A 16,870-nucleotide genomic window follows, 5' to 3' on the forward strand; every position below is an offset into this window, starting at 1 on the left:
TTTAGTCAAACCTGGAAAAATAATTTAATCCAATTTTTTTGTGACGGATGTAATAGGAGAAAGAATGTAAAACCTTGTTACAATCATCCTGCTGCGATTACTTTTTTTTATAAAAAAAATATGTCGCGATTACTTTTTTTTTTAGGATGCCGCGATTACTATTTGTGTGGTCGACTCAGCGCCTCAGCCCGTGCCGGCCGCGCGTGCCAGCCCAAGGTTGTTGGCTCTCCGAGTGGGAAAGGCCCATCCGGAGTGTGGCGTGGCGCCGGCGGGCTTGGCCCGGCTAAAGCAACCGGGGTTCAACTGGAACTGGGCCGATCTGGGATTCTAGAGTGGACTACGGGCCGAGCCGACCGGTGTAGTAACTTGTTCGTCGGCTCGTCGTCGCTGATCGGTCCAGCTTTGCCGCGTATGCTAGCGCTAAACCGGACTGCAAGACTGACTTGCAATCCTAATCTTCAATCTGCAGCTGCAGGAGCGATCGTACGCCTGATCCCGTGTCCTGTTCTGGGCCCCGATCGAACACGCGGCACCAGCCCTGCCGTCCTGCTAGCCTCCCCTGCCGTAATAGAAGCTAGCTCAGGGTGGCCCTACCGTGAGTGATGTCCGCTGCGGCACTGGCGGAGTCGTAGTCGCCCCCGCTTTTCCTTGGCTCCGTTTCATACCCGTAGTGGGGTCAGACTGTGCTTCCAACATCGGCCGTGCACTCGCTCGTCCAGAATCATCACTCACCAACTCGCGACAACGTGACACACATGCTGGTCGTCCCTCGCCCAGAGGTGGTAATAGACCATGACCCTAGTGTCATATTTACAGTCCAATAAAATTCTTAAATATTTTAGCTCAAAATTATATAAAATTATAGTTTAATTTTTTTAGAATCCGACCCTTAAATTTTTTAGTTTAAAATTTTAGACTCTTTGCCATCCCGATGACCTCCCGACGCCTTTAAACGGCACTCTGTCCCCCCTCATTCGTCTCGATCCGATCCAATCCCATCCAACCCATCATCGGTCGTGACCAATAAGTCGCGTCAACAAAATACAGGGGCTTTATTCAGGGCGACCGACCAGACTTTGATTTGGCCGTGCCACTACCTAATGAGGTTGCAAAAGGTTATTCCCCGTCATTTTTTTTTTCGAAAAGCAATTTGGCTGCCAACGAAAAAGGCAACAGAAAAAGGTAGTCATCCATTCCAGGATCCGCTTATATAATCAGCGTCCTGCGCGGTGTCGTCGTTTAATTATTTGGCGCGAGCATGGCTTCACGATCATCGCGGTGCGCTCCGCCTCGCGGGAGCTGCCTCGCGGCTGTCCTCGCGGTAGCAGCAGCAGCGCTCGCTGGCGCTGCCGCTCCCTTCCTTCCCGGCGCGGCGGCGGCGGAGGCCGGCGGGCCGGACTGGCACGCCGTGAGCGCTCGCTCGCTGCGGCCGAGCACGGCCTGCACGCCCGCGGAAGGTAGGGTCGCCAAAGAAATTTGCTCTCTCTCGCTCTTTGCTAGCGTACTACACGTGTTGTATGAGTAAGACCGTGCCTCACAGCGCTACACACTATAGAGCTGATAGCTTGTCTCAAGCTTAAAAAAAAAAACTGACAAGGAGGTCATTGTGCGCGGCTAACATGGGACAGCCAGAGTGCAAATCTTGAAGCACATCGGTTTTTTTTTTTGAGAAACAGGAGGCGTTGCCCCCCTACTGATCATGTTGAACAACATCGAATTGGGAGGGAGAAGCATCCTAGTGCAACTAGGGATGGTAAAGGGCCTAAAAGTTTAGCGGAAACATTTAAAAGTACAAAAAAAAGGACCAAGCTTAAATTTTATATACAAGTACAAACGAGCATCCAATTCGAAATTTTGCGTCACTCGCTCAGATTCCATTTCGTTCCCTTTTTCATTTTCCTGAATCCAGATTAATCCGTTTGCGTGAATTACACAATGATCCAGAGAAATCAATATTTGCATCCCTTCACTTCGCATGTGTCCTGCAGGGGCATCAAACTCGTCGGCTCTCAAGGTCGTGCACCGCCACGGCCCGTGCTCGCCGCTGCGCTCGCGCGGCGCCGCACCACCGTCTCCTATCGAGATCCTGCGCCGGAACCGGGACCGAGCTACCTCCATGCTCCGTAAGATCGCCGGCGCGGCCGCGGCCACCAACGCGGCCCGAGCCTCGAAGGGCGCGCACTTGCCGGCGCACTGGGCCACCGCGACCCTCGGCACCAACAACTACGTCGTCACGGTCGGCCTCGGGACGCCGGCGAGGTACTTCACGGTGGAGTTCGACACCGGCAGCGACCTGTCGTGGGTGCAGTGCGAGCCCTGCAAGGACTGCTACGAGCAGCGCGACCCGCTCTTCGACCCGGCCAAGTCGCCGACGTTCTCCACCGTGCCCTGCGGCGCGCGGGAGTGCCGGGAGCTCCCCTCGCAGACCTGCTCGCCGGACAACAGGTGCCGGTTCGAGTGCGCGTACGCCGACGGCTCGCAGACCGACGGCGACCTCGCGCGCGACACGCTGACGCTGACGCCGTCCGACGCGATCCGGGGCTTCGTCTTCGGGTGCGGCCACCGGAACAGCGGGTTCTTCGGCACGGAGGACGGGCTCCTCGGCCTCGGGCGCAAGAGCGTGTCGCTGTCCTCGCAGGCGGCGGGCAGGTACGGCCCGGGGTTCTCCTACTGCCTGCCGTCGCTGTCGAGCGGCACCGGGTACCTGGCCCTCGGCGTCGGCGGCGGCGCGCCCGCGAACGCGCAGTTCACGCCGATGGTGCCCAGCCGCGCCCTGCCGTCGCTCTACTTCCTCCGGCTCACCGGCATCAAGGTCGCCGGCAGGGCGGTGAAGGTCCCCGCGGCCAGCATGCTGATCGACTCGGGCACCCAGCTCACCAGCCTCCCCGACGGCACCTTTGCCGCGCTGTGGTCGGCGTTCGCCCGCCTGATGGCGGGCAGGTACAGGAGGGCGCCGGGGCTGTCGTTCCTGGACACGTGCTACAACTTCACCGGCCACGCCGCGCTGCAGGTGCCGTCGGTGGCCCTGGTGTTCGCCGGCGGCGCCACGGTGAGCCTCGATGTCAGCGGAGTTCTGGTGAAGTTGGGTTCGGACGAGCCGGACGTGGCGTGCCTGGCGTTCACGTCCACCGGCGACGACGCGCCCGCCGGCATCCTCGGGAGCCAGCAGCAGAAGACGTTCGCCGTGGTCTACGACGTGGCCAACCAGAGGGTCGGGTTCGGCGCCAAGGGCTGCGCCTGAAATTTTTGCCGTGATTGATCCTGCACGATCACCGGCTGTAGCGTGATTTCAGAAATGGAAATTACGTGGCACCTCTCCCAGAGATCATACGGGAGTGGCGGAGCCAGGAATTTACAGCTGGGTATGCCGAGCAAATATAACCGCCTAGCGAATGTAATCACAGCCCGCGAGCGATGGCCGATGCGGGCGAGGACGCGAGGTGCTGGTGCTGCCCGCCGGTCGCTAGAGTGGGTGAGTGGGGTAGCCGTCGAGCAGCAACCGCAGAGCCGAGGATGCACCATTGCAACCTACGCGATGCGGCATCGCCGAGATGAGCGAGGAAATAGGTGATATGATGCAACTCGCCACTCGCGAGACGCGACTAGGTGAGTCTGGACTTGTTTGGTTAATTGAGGTTTATTATAAGTCCATAAGCCTCTCACATGGAGAGGTTTATAATAAGCCCAAATAGGTGTTTGGTTGTATGCACTTATAATAAGCCTCTTTACTAGCTAATAACTTTTGTGCCCGCGCCCTCATTAATGTGCTTTGCAGGGGCTGAATGGATAGGGTTGTGGAGGGGTAGGAGTTGGAAACTGTTGTTTTCTTAGTGAAGCCCATAGGAAATAAACATCATAAGCACCTCTTAGAAGAGCTTATGGGCTTATGAAGATGCTTATGATAATCCTCACCTTTAAGCCTAGGTGTTTGGATGGGATGAGACTTATTTGAGGCTTATGGGGATGGGCTTATTATAAGCCTAAGTAACCAAACACCCCCGCTACAGACGGGAGGAAGTTTCTCCTTTGCTGAACTAGTGAGCTTTATTTTTTCATAGATTGAATGTACATGATATGTATAAAAATGCATACTTATTAATGTTTGATCTCAAATGATGGGTATGTCATGGCAAACAGGGGCATACCCCTGCCGCCGCCCATGGGGACAGCCGCAGCCGCACGCAAGGTGGCTGGACCCCGTTGCCGTCAGGCAATGAGGCTTTGTGCTGCCGCCGAGAACGCTCCCAAAGAATGTCACCTCGCCGGGTAGATGTGGGTTGCCTGCTTGGCGCCTCTACATCATACGGCGCCAAGGGACTTAAAATAGACTTCCTTTTGAATAATTATATAAAAAAAGACTTCCTTTTGAATAAAAAGTTATTAATTTTTTTTAAAAAATAAATCTTGGACCAGACTAATTTACAGCCGGCCGTAAATTAGCTCCCCCTACGGCCGATCCCAATTTAGAAATATACTATTTTGTTGCTATCCAATTCTGGCAACCATGTCTCCTGTTCCCCCGACACCCCTACGTGCAGTAAAAAAAGCAAAACAAGACAGCGTTTGAGCAAACATCTGTGGCACACGGATCAACGAAAGGCAGTCGCATCCATGAAGAAAAAAAAGTAGAAAACACAACCAGAAAAAGGCGTGACACACTGATCGGATCTCAATCTTTTATGCAGCAATCTTGCGCAACTTTATTTCAAAGTTCTAGCAACAAGATTTGGGAAAAACATATCCCCCCAGATACATAAATAGCAGATCTTCAATTACAAAAACTAAATTGTGTACGTGAGAATCCGGACAGATGTGCTGATGTAGAATCCACTGATGTAAAACCTGATTTGAGTCCACTGCTGTAAAAGCCTGTTTAAATGTAGATACAAAATGCTGTGTTAGATTGATTGTAATGCTAATCAAACTAGGGGGAAGTTTGCATACAGGAAATATCTGAAAAAAATAATTGTTCTGCCTGTTTAGCAGTACATTATTGCCTGATGAAACACGTTTAAATGCTTTTGTGTACAAAAAAATGCTTGGTTAGATAGATTGTGATACTAAACGAACAAGGATAAGTTGGCATACAATCAATATGTCTAGTGTTACAATTGAAAGCGCAGCAGATACGGTGGTTGTTTTAGCTCCTGCTACAGATGTGCATTCTGCTCCATCTAACAAAGGTGTTGTTCCAACTACACATGTTTTGCCAATTATCCGACTAGGTATGAAAACAAACATGTCAAAAAGTATGAAAAAATGTTATAAATATATTCAAAACATTTGCTTAGGTGGTGGTGGTGGACCTACTAACAACCCTACTGCTGGTGCATTATCAGACCCCTGTGGGCAACCCACCAAGGTCAAAGGTGAAAAGGGCATAAAAAGGAAAAAAAAAAGACTGAAAAAGGGATGAATGCCAAGACGAAGAGGAAGAACAAGTGCAATATTTGTAAGTCCACTTATCTAAAGCACCAAGGAGTCCGGAGAAGGCGGGAGAGAGAGTTTCAAACTCAAGGATATGAGGGGGTCGGAGGGGGGCACTATTCTTAACTTAGTCATGTGATGGTATACATATTCTATCTTGTGACAGCGAAGTTCACAAAAAAAAACGCCGTTGCTGAGCATGGGAAATACAGAAAATGCTAGTCCGCTCATGGAAAAAATGCTTCATAAATTCAGTTGAGATGCTTAATGCACTATGTTGATTTGCATGCTTCACAAAGAAAATGCCTTTTGAATTTAGGTTTTGGTACAATATGCTATTCTGGTCACTGAAAAATGCTTCTTGAAAAATAGAAAAATACTTCTTGAATATACTTGAGATGCCTAAAGCACTATATTGATTTGCTAGAGATGGGCGTGCGGTGAAGGAATCATACCTATGCCAAATTCAGGATGCTTTCCCACTGTCATTTTCTTCAAAATTAAGCCATGTGTGCATCAGGATCATCCGAATGTTGCAAATATCCTCTTTTTCTTGAATGTTGCACACTGAACGCCCGCCCCCAATGTTGAGCATGCATCAGCTTGTGGAACCAACAATCGTGACTGACTGACTGCATGTGGAAAACAACCAAAAATTAAGTGTATGTCCTGTGTTTAGAGGGGGAAAAACTCCATCTGACTGCATTAAAAAATGAACACACTATTTTTGCTTGTTTGGTCCCCTGTTTTGGAACTCCAATCTAAAAAGGAAAAGCTAATAACTAGACATGTTCAGAGTAACTAGACATGTTCATAATACTTTGGCATTCATGTGGCACACCAACCCATTTCCACCCCATGAACCCACCTGGAAAAGATACAATAATACTAGTTTTGATTATCATCTTGGATAGGGCATTTCACCAATCAAATTCTTCAAATAAAAAACATGACACAATCAATTAGGAGATATATTTTACAGAGCTGTACATTTCAAGCTATAATTTAAGCACTAAAATGCTACAATCCATTTATGGTTCAACAGCTATACCAAACATAACAATACAGCCTATTCGTTCAACCTGAAATATGATCCACGAGCTATGTCGGCCTAACAAAAATCCGGGAAATCCACAGAGCACATACAACTTTGAGCCGAGGGGGCAGGGGGGTCAGGTTGACTCACCTCGTGTGCTTTTCGTGCTGGGGTGTGAGGCTAATTCAAAGCTAGAAAAAGAAGTAATTTTCTTAATTAGTAATAGTACTTTTGCCTAACTTAAAAGATAAAATACCTAAGTCAGAAAAGAACAATTAGAGGCTCAACTATACAACATATATTTCAAAATGTGAACTGTTTAATAGGTGCGTAGTAGATACAGTTGTACAATTAGAAAGCAGATTTAAAAAAGGAAGAAGAAAATGAAATCCCCCACCCCTGTCCACAAAGAACTCCAAAAATACCAGGGAGCTGAGGCTGCAAAAAAACAAACACTCACCATCCATGATGATCAGCCAGATTGGACATAACCTGAATATCCGCCATACTTGTTCATGCCATACTAATGCAATGTATATGCACTTCACGGATTCAAGAAATATAGCCATTCACCTATTCCCTCTGGTAAAAAAATACACAAGCTAATTCCTACAATCAGAATACTGGTTTGAGGTCTAGTAGCAATACTGCTGTTTCACAACGACATACTGAAAATTAGATGTTATGTAACATTGCCTAATAAAGTACACTATTTTGCCTTTTTAAGACCATATTATTGCCTAATTAAGAACCACATGATATCCAATTCCATAGATCATGTCACAATCTCACATCATAAAATAGTGTTCTTATTATCAGATATGAACTTCTCATTAATAACTGATTATAAACATCACTGAATAATTCAATCAAACATTAGATGATTCTAATAATCTAATTCAAAAACTGAACACTAACTTTGTCACGGAGGGCATGGAAAGTTCATTCTCGGTCTGCAACTAACATCCAAAGAATGGCAACAGCAAAGAGAAACAAATTCATAATTGGATGGATCAACTTCACTTACCATTTTTCCCCCCTTCTGTGATGAAACCGTAGCACTGTTGCTTTCCATCCTAGCACGGTGCTGCAGTACTGACCTATGACATAAGCAATCAAAGATTCAGAGATTGGTCACTCATTACTCATCAAATGCATTATGGCTAATGGCTCATATATTCATGCCTATACAGTGGGCCGTGGAATTTGGAAGCTAGAATAGGAAGGAAGCTAGGCAGTCTTGAGGCAGAGAGCTTTGGAAGAAATAGATGTAGAGGTATCCTTGGTGGGTACCAAATCTTAGCTGGGCTGCATACAGTTTTATTTAGGGAGGAGCATAAGGTTTCAACTTACTCACGAGCATACCTCTCCACTCACCTTTCCACATTGCTCTGTACAAGATTTATCAGGCATAGTTCTTGAGTTTTCAGTTCTGAATCATCTGAATTTCAGACATAATGCAGAGGTTGTCTTTTCGGCATTGGATCCAGTGCCATCCAGAGGATGCGTGGATGAACTGATTTACTGCAAGGAGAACGCATGCATCTATTAGCTTTGGATTAGCTCAGTAATTTGATCAGTTTGGTAATGCAGTATATTTATTCTACAAACAAGCACTTTAATGGACTATTAGCACAATGCCAGATCAAAAGGTGAGGAAAATGATGCTCCAATGCAGTAATTAGTACAATCCTTACTTCTTCATTCATTGATGAGCAACCTGGATAGTCATCAGAACTTCCCTTAAGGAACTTGGGTAATTAGGACGAGAATGATCCTAATGAAACACATCTAACTTAGTAAAAGTTAGCTTGTTCTAGGAAACCCACCGCGACCTCAAACTAATGTTTAACTGAACAGAACATTTTTGCATCACTCTCATGATGAATGAACAGAACATTTTGCTACTTTACATAGATAACTCCCATGATGAATGAACGGAACATTTTGCTCAACTATAAATTTTGGTGATACTTTAATCATACAACAATAAGCATTCTTGCTAGGAGTTGTAGGCATATTATAATAAACTCAGGAGCAACTTAAAGCAAATGAGTAGGCGTAAAATAATTATTCAATTATATATCAACAGGAGATATACATCGCCGTAAAAAAAATTAGTAAAGCAAATGTGTAGCTTACTACATATGATTTGTTAATCAGCTGAACAAAAAAAATGTACAGTGAGTCGCGATAAATCCAATAAACTATATTAGACAACAAATACAATATCAATGGAATCTATGATTTATTTCATCAGCACTATCATAAAAAATCTGATATCTCTGGCCTCCCTCCCCATCAGAAGCACACGGTTAAAACAGAAGTGCTGCTGCTAACCACACAAAAAATATAGAAAAAGGCCCAGGTAACAAATATGGAAAAAATCAGCTATCTCAAATTAATGTTCCTACATGAGAAACAATGCAAAAGCTAGGAGATGTGCTACGGCTTCGCATCATTAAGTAAAAACACATGAGCACTTGCTGCCCGAAGGAGAAAAAAGTTATAGAACCACTGGGTTTGATCTAAACTGATTAAATCTGACACATATAGAGGTAAAATTACAAGAGCTTGGCACAGTAATATTTGTATCGATCTGGAGCAGCTGTTGTAGAAGGCCAGAAATCAATAATCGCTTGCATTGATTTGACTCCCTACAGAACAACAAGATTAGTACCAATCTCTACCAGCACTACACACTCCCACCAAAATTTTTCTTCCCCCAATCTCTCACCTATAGCCAAAATTTCCAGCAACCAATCTCTACCAAATTGCTACTGCAGCCAGCGGGAGGGGGCTAAAATACATGCAGCAAGATAGAAATGAAACCCTAAAACGGAAAAACACCAAGACAGAAGCCAAATCGGCTTGAACGCGTGCAGGAGGACTAGACAACACCCACATAGGAGAAAGACCTAGGGGAAATCGCATCTAGTTGGCTCAATGGGCATGGGGTTTACCTCTGAAATGCTGAATCCCCGGTGCTGCGGCCGCCGACGAGGAGCACAGGGTGGGCATCGATTCGATGTCCTGCGCACCTCATAGTTCCCTTGATCTGGTGACGAGAGGAACAAAAATCACCGGAATCAATGCCAGCTCGATCTCCACCGCCTGTGCCCTCCATGCTTTCGCTGGGCCATGGAAATGAAACTGAAAGTAAAAGGCACCCCAAATCAAAGATGAGGGGAGAGAGATTTCAAGTGTGCGGGGGCACCCCGCGGAAGGGAGAGGTGCTTATTCTTCCCCGCACAAAAAAAGCACCCAAATCAGATACAAGTTGCAGGGAGACTCAGATGCATGGGATGTGAGCTCACCTATGTGATCTTCTCTTCCAGCACTCCCTCCCCCTCCGGATTCTAGTTGCTTGCCTCGATGACCTCCTTCGCCGGTGGACAGGAGAGTGCTAGAGCGGCTGGAGAAGAAAGAGGAACCCTAGAGAGACTGAGAGAGGATGAGTAGATGAAATGAACTTGTGTGCGACCCTCCCGCTTTCTAGAAGGTGGGGCATGCTTGTCAGTGCACATGGTTGGCGCGCGCTAGTCTTGTTGGATCAGCGATGGGCGCTGGATTGAACCGGCCGTTCGACTGGACAAGAATACGGCCGACTGTTTTGTAGTCATTACCATAAATCTTTCGGTGTAATCCATCTGAATGCCCATTTTAAGTCCGGGAAATGCCAACAATCAGAAAAAAAATTCTCCCTACATGGTGGTGGGGGCTGAGCAAGTGAGCATGCACAAAAGCAACTAGTCGTGCTGTGACATCTGCCGACCGTTGGCACTCACCCGACAACCGGTCCTTTCAAGAACACGTGTCGCGCATAGGTTGGTTGTCTGGCGATGTCTGACCCTTCGATGGAATTTCCCTCTCCATGTAGGGTCTTGTTTGGCTATGGGTGAAAAAGTTTTGCCCCTTTGACCACTAATTAGATGTATTAAATGAAGTCTAATCACAAAACAATTTTCACAATTATGATACTGTAGCACGTGCTGTAGCTAATAAGACCTTTGACCGCATGATTAGAGGATGATTATGGGTGGTTACTGTAGCATCACTGTAGCCAACCATGGTGGAACTTGACTCATTAGATTCGTCTCGTAAAATTACACCCATCTGTAAAAAAAATTCACAAATAAACTTCATTTAGTACTCAATGCATACATTCGTCTTTTTATGAAAAAAATTTCAAAGTGGTAACCAAACATAGCTAGCTCAAAGCTAGTGGTAGGTATGTGTTGCTAATCAGCGCTACAGGCAGGCTTGGATTCGTGAGTGCGTCTGAGCCCGTGTTCAGTTCCAAAATTCCAAATTCCAAAAAAAAAATTCGGCACCTGCACGAAGACTTAAATCTAGACGAAATAAAAAACACATTGCGACTGCTGTCTGTAAATGGCGAGACGAATCTAATGAACATAATTAGACTGTAATCAGACGCTAAATTGCTACAATGATGCTACAGTAAACAACCTCTAATGACGGATTAATTAGGCTCATTAGATTCGTCTCGCGATTTACAGACGAGTTCTGTAATTATTTTTATGATTAGTCTATGTTTAGTACTTCAAATGTAGAAAGATACCTTTTCAAAAAATTTACAACGCGCAACCAAACGGGCCTGACCGTCTGTGCGTGCAACGGATCGCCTTTTGGACTGCTGCTGCTCAGTGCCTCAGTGTCAGTGGAGTTGCAAAAATCCATGGATCAGGTTTAGTGTGCTGTGTGCTTGCTCTACGGTGGTGCTCGATCACAAACTTCAGAGCCAGAGCACTATAAAAGCGGCGCACAGATCGGCAAGGCTCTTATTGTAGAGCACGGCGAGTGCTAGCGCACAGAGTGGAGTTATTTAAGGGCAGGCTCCTCGAATCGTGGGAGAAATGGTTGCTCTCGCGGTGCTAGTGCTAGCCGCTCTCGCCTCGCTCCGCCACGGCGACGCGGCGGCGGCAGAGGGCAGCGGGCCGAAGTGGCACGTCGTGAGCGTCAGCTCGCCGCTGCCGAGCACGGCTTGCACGGCTGCGAAAGGTAGCACGACGCGTTGGCCCTTTTCGTTCGTTTTACTGTTGAGAAATTCTTTTATTTTACTCCATTGAATTGGACGCGAGCTACAGTCTAGCCGGGGCGGCTAGGAGCTCTACGTCATTGATACACCGATGGCACTTTTAGAAATTTAATCGGATGCAGGTATATATTACATTGCTTCAAGTGCAAGAAGCAAATGAGAAGCAACATCAGTCAGCAGTATTATGGTAGCTTAGCTCTGCATTTAACAAGAAGAGAGCAGTTTTGTGCTGCTAACGGACTTGCTAAATCTCACTACTTTATTTACATGTAAAAAAAAACTTGCTCATCTTCGTTTCTATTGTCATGCAGCAACATCAAAGACGTCGGCTGTCAGACTCGTGCACCGGCACGGCCCGTGCTCGCCGCTGCAGGCCCGCGGCCACGCGCCGTCCCACGAGGAGATCCTGGAACGGGACCAGGACAGGGTCGACTCCATACGCCGCAGGGTCGCCGGAGCGCCGGCGATCAGCGACGTGGCCCGTGCCCCGGAGGGCGTCTCTCTGCCAGCGTACTTGGGGACATCTGTCGGAACCACCAACTACATCATGACGGTCGGCCTCGGGACGCCGGCGAGGAACCTGTCCGTGGAGATCGACACGGGCAGCGACCTGTCGTGGGTGCAGCGCGTGCCGTGCGCGCGCTGCTACGGGCAGCAGGACCCGCTCTTCGACCCGGCGCGGTCGTCGACATACTCCGCCGTGCCCTGCGGCGCGCCGGAGTGCCGGGAACTCGACCCATACACGCAGAGCTGCGCGGCGGGCCGCCGCGAGTGCCGGTTCGAGGTCACCTACGACTACTCGCATGCCGGCGGCGCCGTCGCCCGCGACGCGCTGACGCTGGCGGCGTCCCGCGCGCTCCCGAGCTTCGTCTTCGGGTGCGGCCACGACGGCGCGGGGCTGTTCGGCGAGACCGACGGGCTCTTCGGCCTCGGCCGCGGCAGGATGTCGCTGGCCTCGCAGGCGGCGACCAAGTACGGCGCGGGCTTCTCCTACTGCCTGCCGTCGTCGCCGAGCGCCGAGGGGTACCTAGCCTTCGGCGGCGGAGTGGCGGCGCCCGCGAACGCGCAGTTCACGGAGATGGCGAGCGGGCCCGAGCCGTGGTCCTACTACCTCAACCTCGTCGGCGTTAAGGTCGCCGGCCGGGAAATCGGGATCCCCCCGGCCGTGTTCGCGGCGGGCGGCACCATCATCGACTCGGGTACGGTGATCACCCTGCTGCCCCCGCGGACCTACGCCCCTCTGCGGTCAGCCTTCGTCCGCTCCATGGCCGGCTACAGGAGGGCGCCTCCGCTGTCCCTCCTCGACACATGCTACAACTTCACCGGGCAGGCGAGAGTGAACGTACCTATAACACCCGAGTGTTAAACTTGGGATTAATTAGCTAATTAGTGACTTAAGACGTCCCGAGTGTTAAATTTGGGATTAATTAGCTAATTAGTGACTTAAGACGTCCTATTACGAATCGAGTCGAAACTCGGCCCAAATTCAATATCGGTCTGCTGGAGTCGGGTAAATCCGGAACCCAGAAATTCCGGAGTTACTCGGATACTCCGGATTTTCACCCGGATACTCCGGGCGTGGAGTTTCTATTTTCCTAATTTGGCCATCTGGATCCCACAAATATAATAAACACTCTATTTTTTTTCTCTCTCTCTCACCCTCACCAGTACTCTCTCCCTCTCTCACGCCACTCCCTCTCCCTCTCACTCCCTCACCGTGGCCTCCCTCTCCCTCACAAGCTCTCCCTCTCCCTAAATCCCAAACTCCAAATCCCCCATCCCGAATCGATCCCAAGACCAAGGAGACTTCGAATCCGCGTGGAGGGCCGTATTCCCCACGTATTCCTTCCCGGGGTGCCCTCGGTTTCAAGTTCTTCGCGCGGAGAAAAGCTCGTTCAAGGTACTCCAACTTGTGCCGGCCCGATTTATCTTTTTAGGAGGTTCTAGGTGATTTCTTTTGGTCAATCATCTCTATATGCATCCTTGAATTAGGATTCAAGAGGGTTTCAAATTTTGTGGGTTGGTTTTGCCAAAAATCAAGATTTCAGTTTTTGGGGTGAAAATGCTGTCGGGCCCGGAGACTCCGGGTATAATCCCTGATACTCCGGGTTTTGGAACACTCCGGGCGAAACTCCGAGTATAAGCCCGGATACTCCGGGTTTGGGACACTCCGAGGGAAACTCCGGGTATAGGCCCGGAAACTCCGGACTTGGGGGTCCGGACACTCCGGATAGTGGTCCGGATATTCCGGATCCCTGGAAATGTTGTCAATTAGTATGTGTGTATTTTTATGTAGATTATTAATACTTATATTCATTCAATGACTACTTTATCATTACAAGACATATTGCATTTCTCATATCATATGCATACGTGTAGCAGCCGCCGTAGAGGAGGTTGTGTCCGAGGTGATTGCAGAGCCCCAGGAGCAGCCGGAGCAAGCCAAGCAGGAGGTTCACAAGGACTCGGCCCAAGGCCCAGTTGACCCTAGTTCTGAGCAGCAGCCCGAAGGCAAGCCCCGGTGCACATCCTACTATTTTAAATTTATGTCACCTATATATGTCTCTAATAATTGTGCATTAGGTTTAGGAATGTTTTTGAAACCTTAGTTGCATGATTTCTAGGTTTTCCTGGGCCTTATACTAGTATGAATAGGTCGTTAGCACTGCTATGCTTAATAGGGCTCGATAGAAGTCGAGCGATAATTCTGTCACTCGCGAGATATAGGATGTCTTTAGATTACAGCATATGAATTATTACATTCAAGATGGAAGGAAAGGGATGGGAGACCGGATGGGGGAAGGTGTAGCCCCCATCTGTGTTGATTAAGGACCGTTCCGTTGTCGGCTGTGCTGATCGGGGATTGAATTGTACTAACCGCATGCCGGGAGTAGGAGGTAGTCGAAACCGGTAAGCCTAGTACTGCCTCACTTCGAAAGTACAGAACTTCATCACCACCCCTTAGGGCGAGTCGAGTAGTCACGGAGAATGGGGATGCATGTATTTACTTTTGGTGGTCTCACGTTGAGCTCGACTGACTATATGTAGGTGGGGCGGTTCTGTAGTTCGAGGCGGGGAGGGGAAAGGTCGGTGTGTGGGGTCCGACGGGGCTTTTGCGTGCCGTGTTGGTTAGATCAACCTTGCAAGGTTAAATCGAATCGATTCGCTGTGTCTCGCGGTTATGAGGGTCTTGATCTCTTGGTCACATCGTAGAAAGGAAATGGAATAATATGAGATGAGATGTGGGCTGCTATTATCTAAACTAATGGTTTGTTCACCATGATTATTGTAGATTTGCAAAACATTGAGGATTAGTAAATTGATTACTTTATATTGAAGCTAAAACTTGGAAAATAAGGACTCACTTGTAGTTGCGTCTTTTCCGCAAAACTAACCACTGGCCAAAAAGCTTTGCATGTCTAGTTATGTGGTCTAAGTATACCCAATGGTCGGGTAAGTCTTGCTGAGTATTAGTTGCTCAGGGTTTGTTGCCACATATTTTTGTTACAGGACACCCGGACGTTGACTTCTGTCCCTGCTGCGTCAAATTCATCCGCCGAGATGCAGAGGGGTGGGAGGTGGTTGATAGAGACCCTTAGATTAGGGATTTGGCGGGTGCACACTTGAGGGCAAGGTGTGCAGCCCTCAGTTTTGTTTCGACCGGTCTGACCGGTCAGTGGACCGGTCTGACCGGTGGTTGGTTAGGCCAGGTAGCACCGGTGTGACCGGTGAGACGTACCGGTCTGACCGGTGGTGTTAGAACTGAACCAGTGAAGTAATGTAGTGGTATGTTTTCTTTTCTATTTGAGCGTGGCTACGCTATGTAAAAATTGTAAATTATGTAATTTATATAAATTACGTGAGCTTGTGTTTTGAACTAAATTTGTAAAACTCTCGTTATCGGTTGTCATCTTTGTATATTTTCAAGTATTTTGTCGTGCTTGTACCATCTGCGCCCGCCTTCACGTGGGACTTCCGGTGAAGTTTCGATCGGGCCGTAGGTTGAGAAAGGATCGCCAAATGAAACCATTAAACTAATGTGTCTGATGTGTTCAAATGACGGCTATTACATTTAATTTAGAGTTTTAATTTGACGGTTCCGTCTCAGTACCGGCGGTGGAACTGGTGTTCGCCGGCGGCGCCACCGTGAGCCTCAACGCTAGAGGGGTGATGTACGTGTCGACGGTGTCGCAGACGTGCCTTGGCTTCGCGTCCACAGGGGACGAGACGTCCGTTAACATCCTCGGGAACACGCAGCAGAAGACCCTCACGGTGGTGTACGACGTGGCCAAACAGAGGATCGGGTTCGGTGCCAAGGGCTGCAACTGACATTATTTTCCCATGGTCCGTAGTGAAAACTAGCTGTACTTTCATAAAGAAATGTCGCTGCAACTAATAATCGTTGATATTTACTGGATGGCACTAAAGAGATAATAAATCCTACTGAATTGATTAAAAAAATAGAACATCCGATGATAGATACAAGGACCGATGGTGTTCACCCTTGGATGATGGGCGATTGACAACATCGTGTGGATTTGATGTATCTCTTGGCTCGTGATGTGCAGGTGTAGGATGCGGCATGGCGGTCGACGGCGGGAGGTTTTGGTCGGGCGAAAGATTCATGCTGAAGGACCGTGGTGAAGGATGAACGCGAGTAGGCTCGGAGAAGCGAAAGGTTCATGTCGAGGGAACAAGACGGTGAAGGGTGAATGCGAGTAGACCTGCACTGAGGGACACGAGGAGGCCGTGCAGAGCCATAGGCGGTCCACACGGTACACGGAAGAGCAATAGTACATGGTGATGAAGACAGCGTCGGCCAAGTCGGTGTGGACGATGGCGAGTCAAGTAGGCGGCCCGTGCGGCGGGCGCGCGCGAACAACTCGAAGTCGTCAAGGCTCGGCGGGAGGTGGGACACGCGTCGACATCGGCAGTTTGACCGATTTGGCCTCAAAACCGGGGAGTCAGTCACGTCATGCCGCGTGCGAAAGGGTTTGACCGGTTTGGCCTCAAAACCGGAGGAGACGGGTTTGATCGGTTTGGGCCTCAAAACCGGGGGCGAACTTGGCGCGGTCAAGGTCCGGGCGGAGGGCACGTGGCGCCATCGCGAAGCTTGTGTCGAGGCGAAGCGAAGTCGTGAAGGCGGCGTGTCCGTCCGTGGCTCGTACAAAAAAATGGACGGATTTGCCCTTGTGTGGGCGGTTATTGTTAGGGATGAAAACGGACGGGAACGGGCGGGAAAACCCCTCCACCATTTCCATTTCTGTTTTTTATTACGGAAAACGGGAGCGGGAGCGGAATAGCCGGGTACGGGAGCGGAAACGGGATATAACGGTTACGGAAACGGG

The 16,870-nt window shown here is 48.8% G+C and overlaps 2 protein-coding genes and 1 long non-coding RNA gene across 18 annotated transcripts; 2 read left to right on the forward strand and 1 right to left on the reverse strand.

Annotated features, from left to right (window-relative positions):
* The first annotated feature begins 1,258 nt into the window (after positions 1–1,258).
* Positions 1,259–3,357, forward strand: LOC120682638 (aspartyl protease family protein At5g10770-like). The gene is made up of 2 exons (XM_039964616.1): positions 1,259–1,457; positions 1,989–3,357. Exons 1-2 carry the CDS (start codon positions 1,259–1,261, stop codon positions 3,239–3,241), a joined length of 1,452 nt encoding a protein of 483 aa, XP_039820550.1. The 3' UTR covers positions 3,242–3,357.
* A 1,293-nt stretch (positions 3,358–4,650) lies between these two features.
* On the reverse strand, positions 4,651–10,090 carry LOC120682643. 16 transcript variants are annotated; one of them, XR_005678538.1, is made up of 6 exons: positions 9,781–10,090; positions 8,161–9,616; positions 6,924–7,987; positions 6,614–6,654; positions 5,883–6,055; positions 4,651–4,869 (listed from the first exon to the last, which is right to left on the reverse strand). It is a non-coding gene; the product is annotated as an uncharacterized LOC120682643 (long non-coding RNA). The 16 variants fall into 16 exon arrangements; XR_005678530.1 differs by having other exon boundaries at positions 5,883–6,059; XR_005678524.1 differs by having other exon boundaries at positions 5,883–7,987; positions 8,161–8,240; positions 9,427–9,616.
* Positions 10,091–11,286: 1,196 nt separating this feature from the next.
* Positions 11,287–15,960, forward strand: LOC120682693 (aspartyl protease family protein At5g10770-like). Its single transcript, XM_039964677.1, has 3 exons — positions 11,287–11,485; positions 11,834–12,863; positions 15,629–15,960. Exons 1-3 carry the CDS (start codon positions 11,341–11,343, stop codon positions 15,849–15,851), a joined length of 1,398 nt encoding a protein of 465 aa, XP_039820611.1. The 5' UTR covers positions 11,287–11,340; the 3' UTR covers positions 15,852–15,960.
* The last annotated feature ends 910 nt before the right edge of the window (positions 15,961–16,870 follow it).

This window comes from Panicum virgatum, chromosome 2K, assembly GCF_016808335.1.
Source record: "Panicum virgatum strain AP13 chromosome 2K, P.virgatum_v5, whole genome shotgun sequence".
Lineage (NCBI taxonomy): Eukaryota > Viridiplantae > Streptophyta > Magnoliopsida > Poales > Poaceae > Panicum > Panicum virgatum.

Bases quoted from the DNA above. Each gene is read 5' to 3' on its own strand.
- LOC120682693 (XM_039964677.1), top strand. From the start codon at position 11,341: ATGGTTGCTCTCGCGGTGCTAGTGCTAGCCGCTCTCGCCTCGCTCCGC. The intron at 11,486-11,833 runs GTAGCACGACGC...ATTGTCATGCAG, and splicing joins GGCTTGCACGGCTGCGAAAG to CAACATCAAAGACGTCGGCT. The intron at 12,864-15,628 runs CGTACCTATAAC...CGGTTCCGTCTC, and splicing joins ACCGGGCAGGCGAGAGTGAA to AGTACCGGCGGTGGAACTGG.
- LOC120682638 (XM_039964616.1), top strand. From the start codon at position 1,259: ATGGCTTCACGATCATCGCGGTGCGCTCCGCCTCGCGGGAGCTGCCTC. The intron at 1,458-1,988 runs GTAGGGTCGCCA...TGTGTCCTGCAG, and splicing joins GGCCTGCACGCCCGCGGAAG to GGGCATCAAACTCGTCGGCT.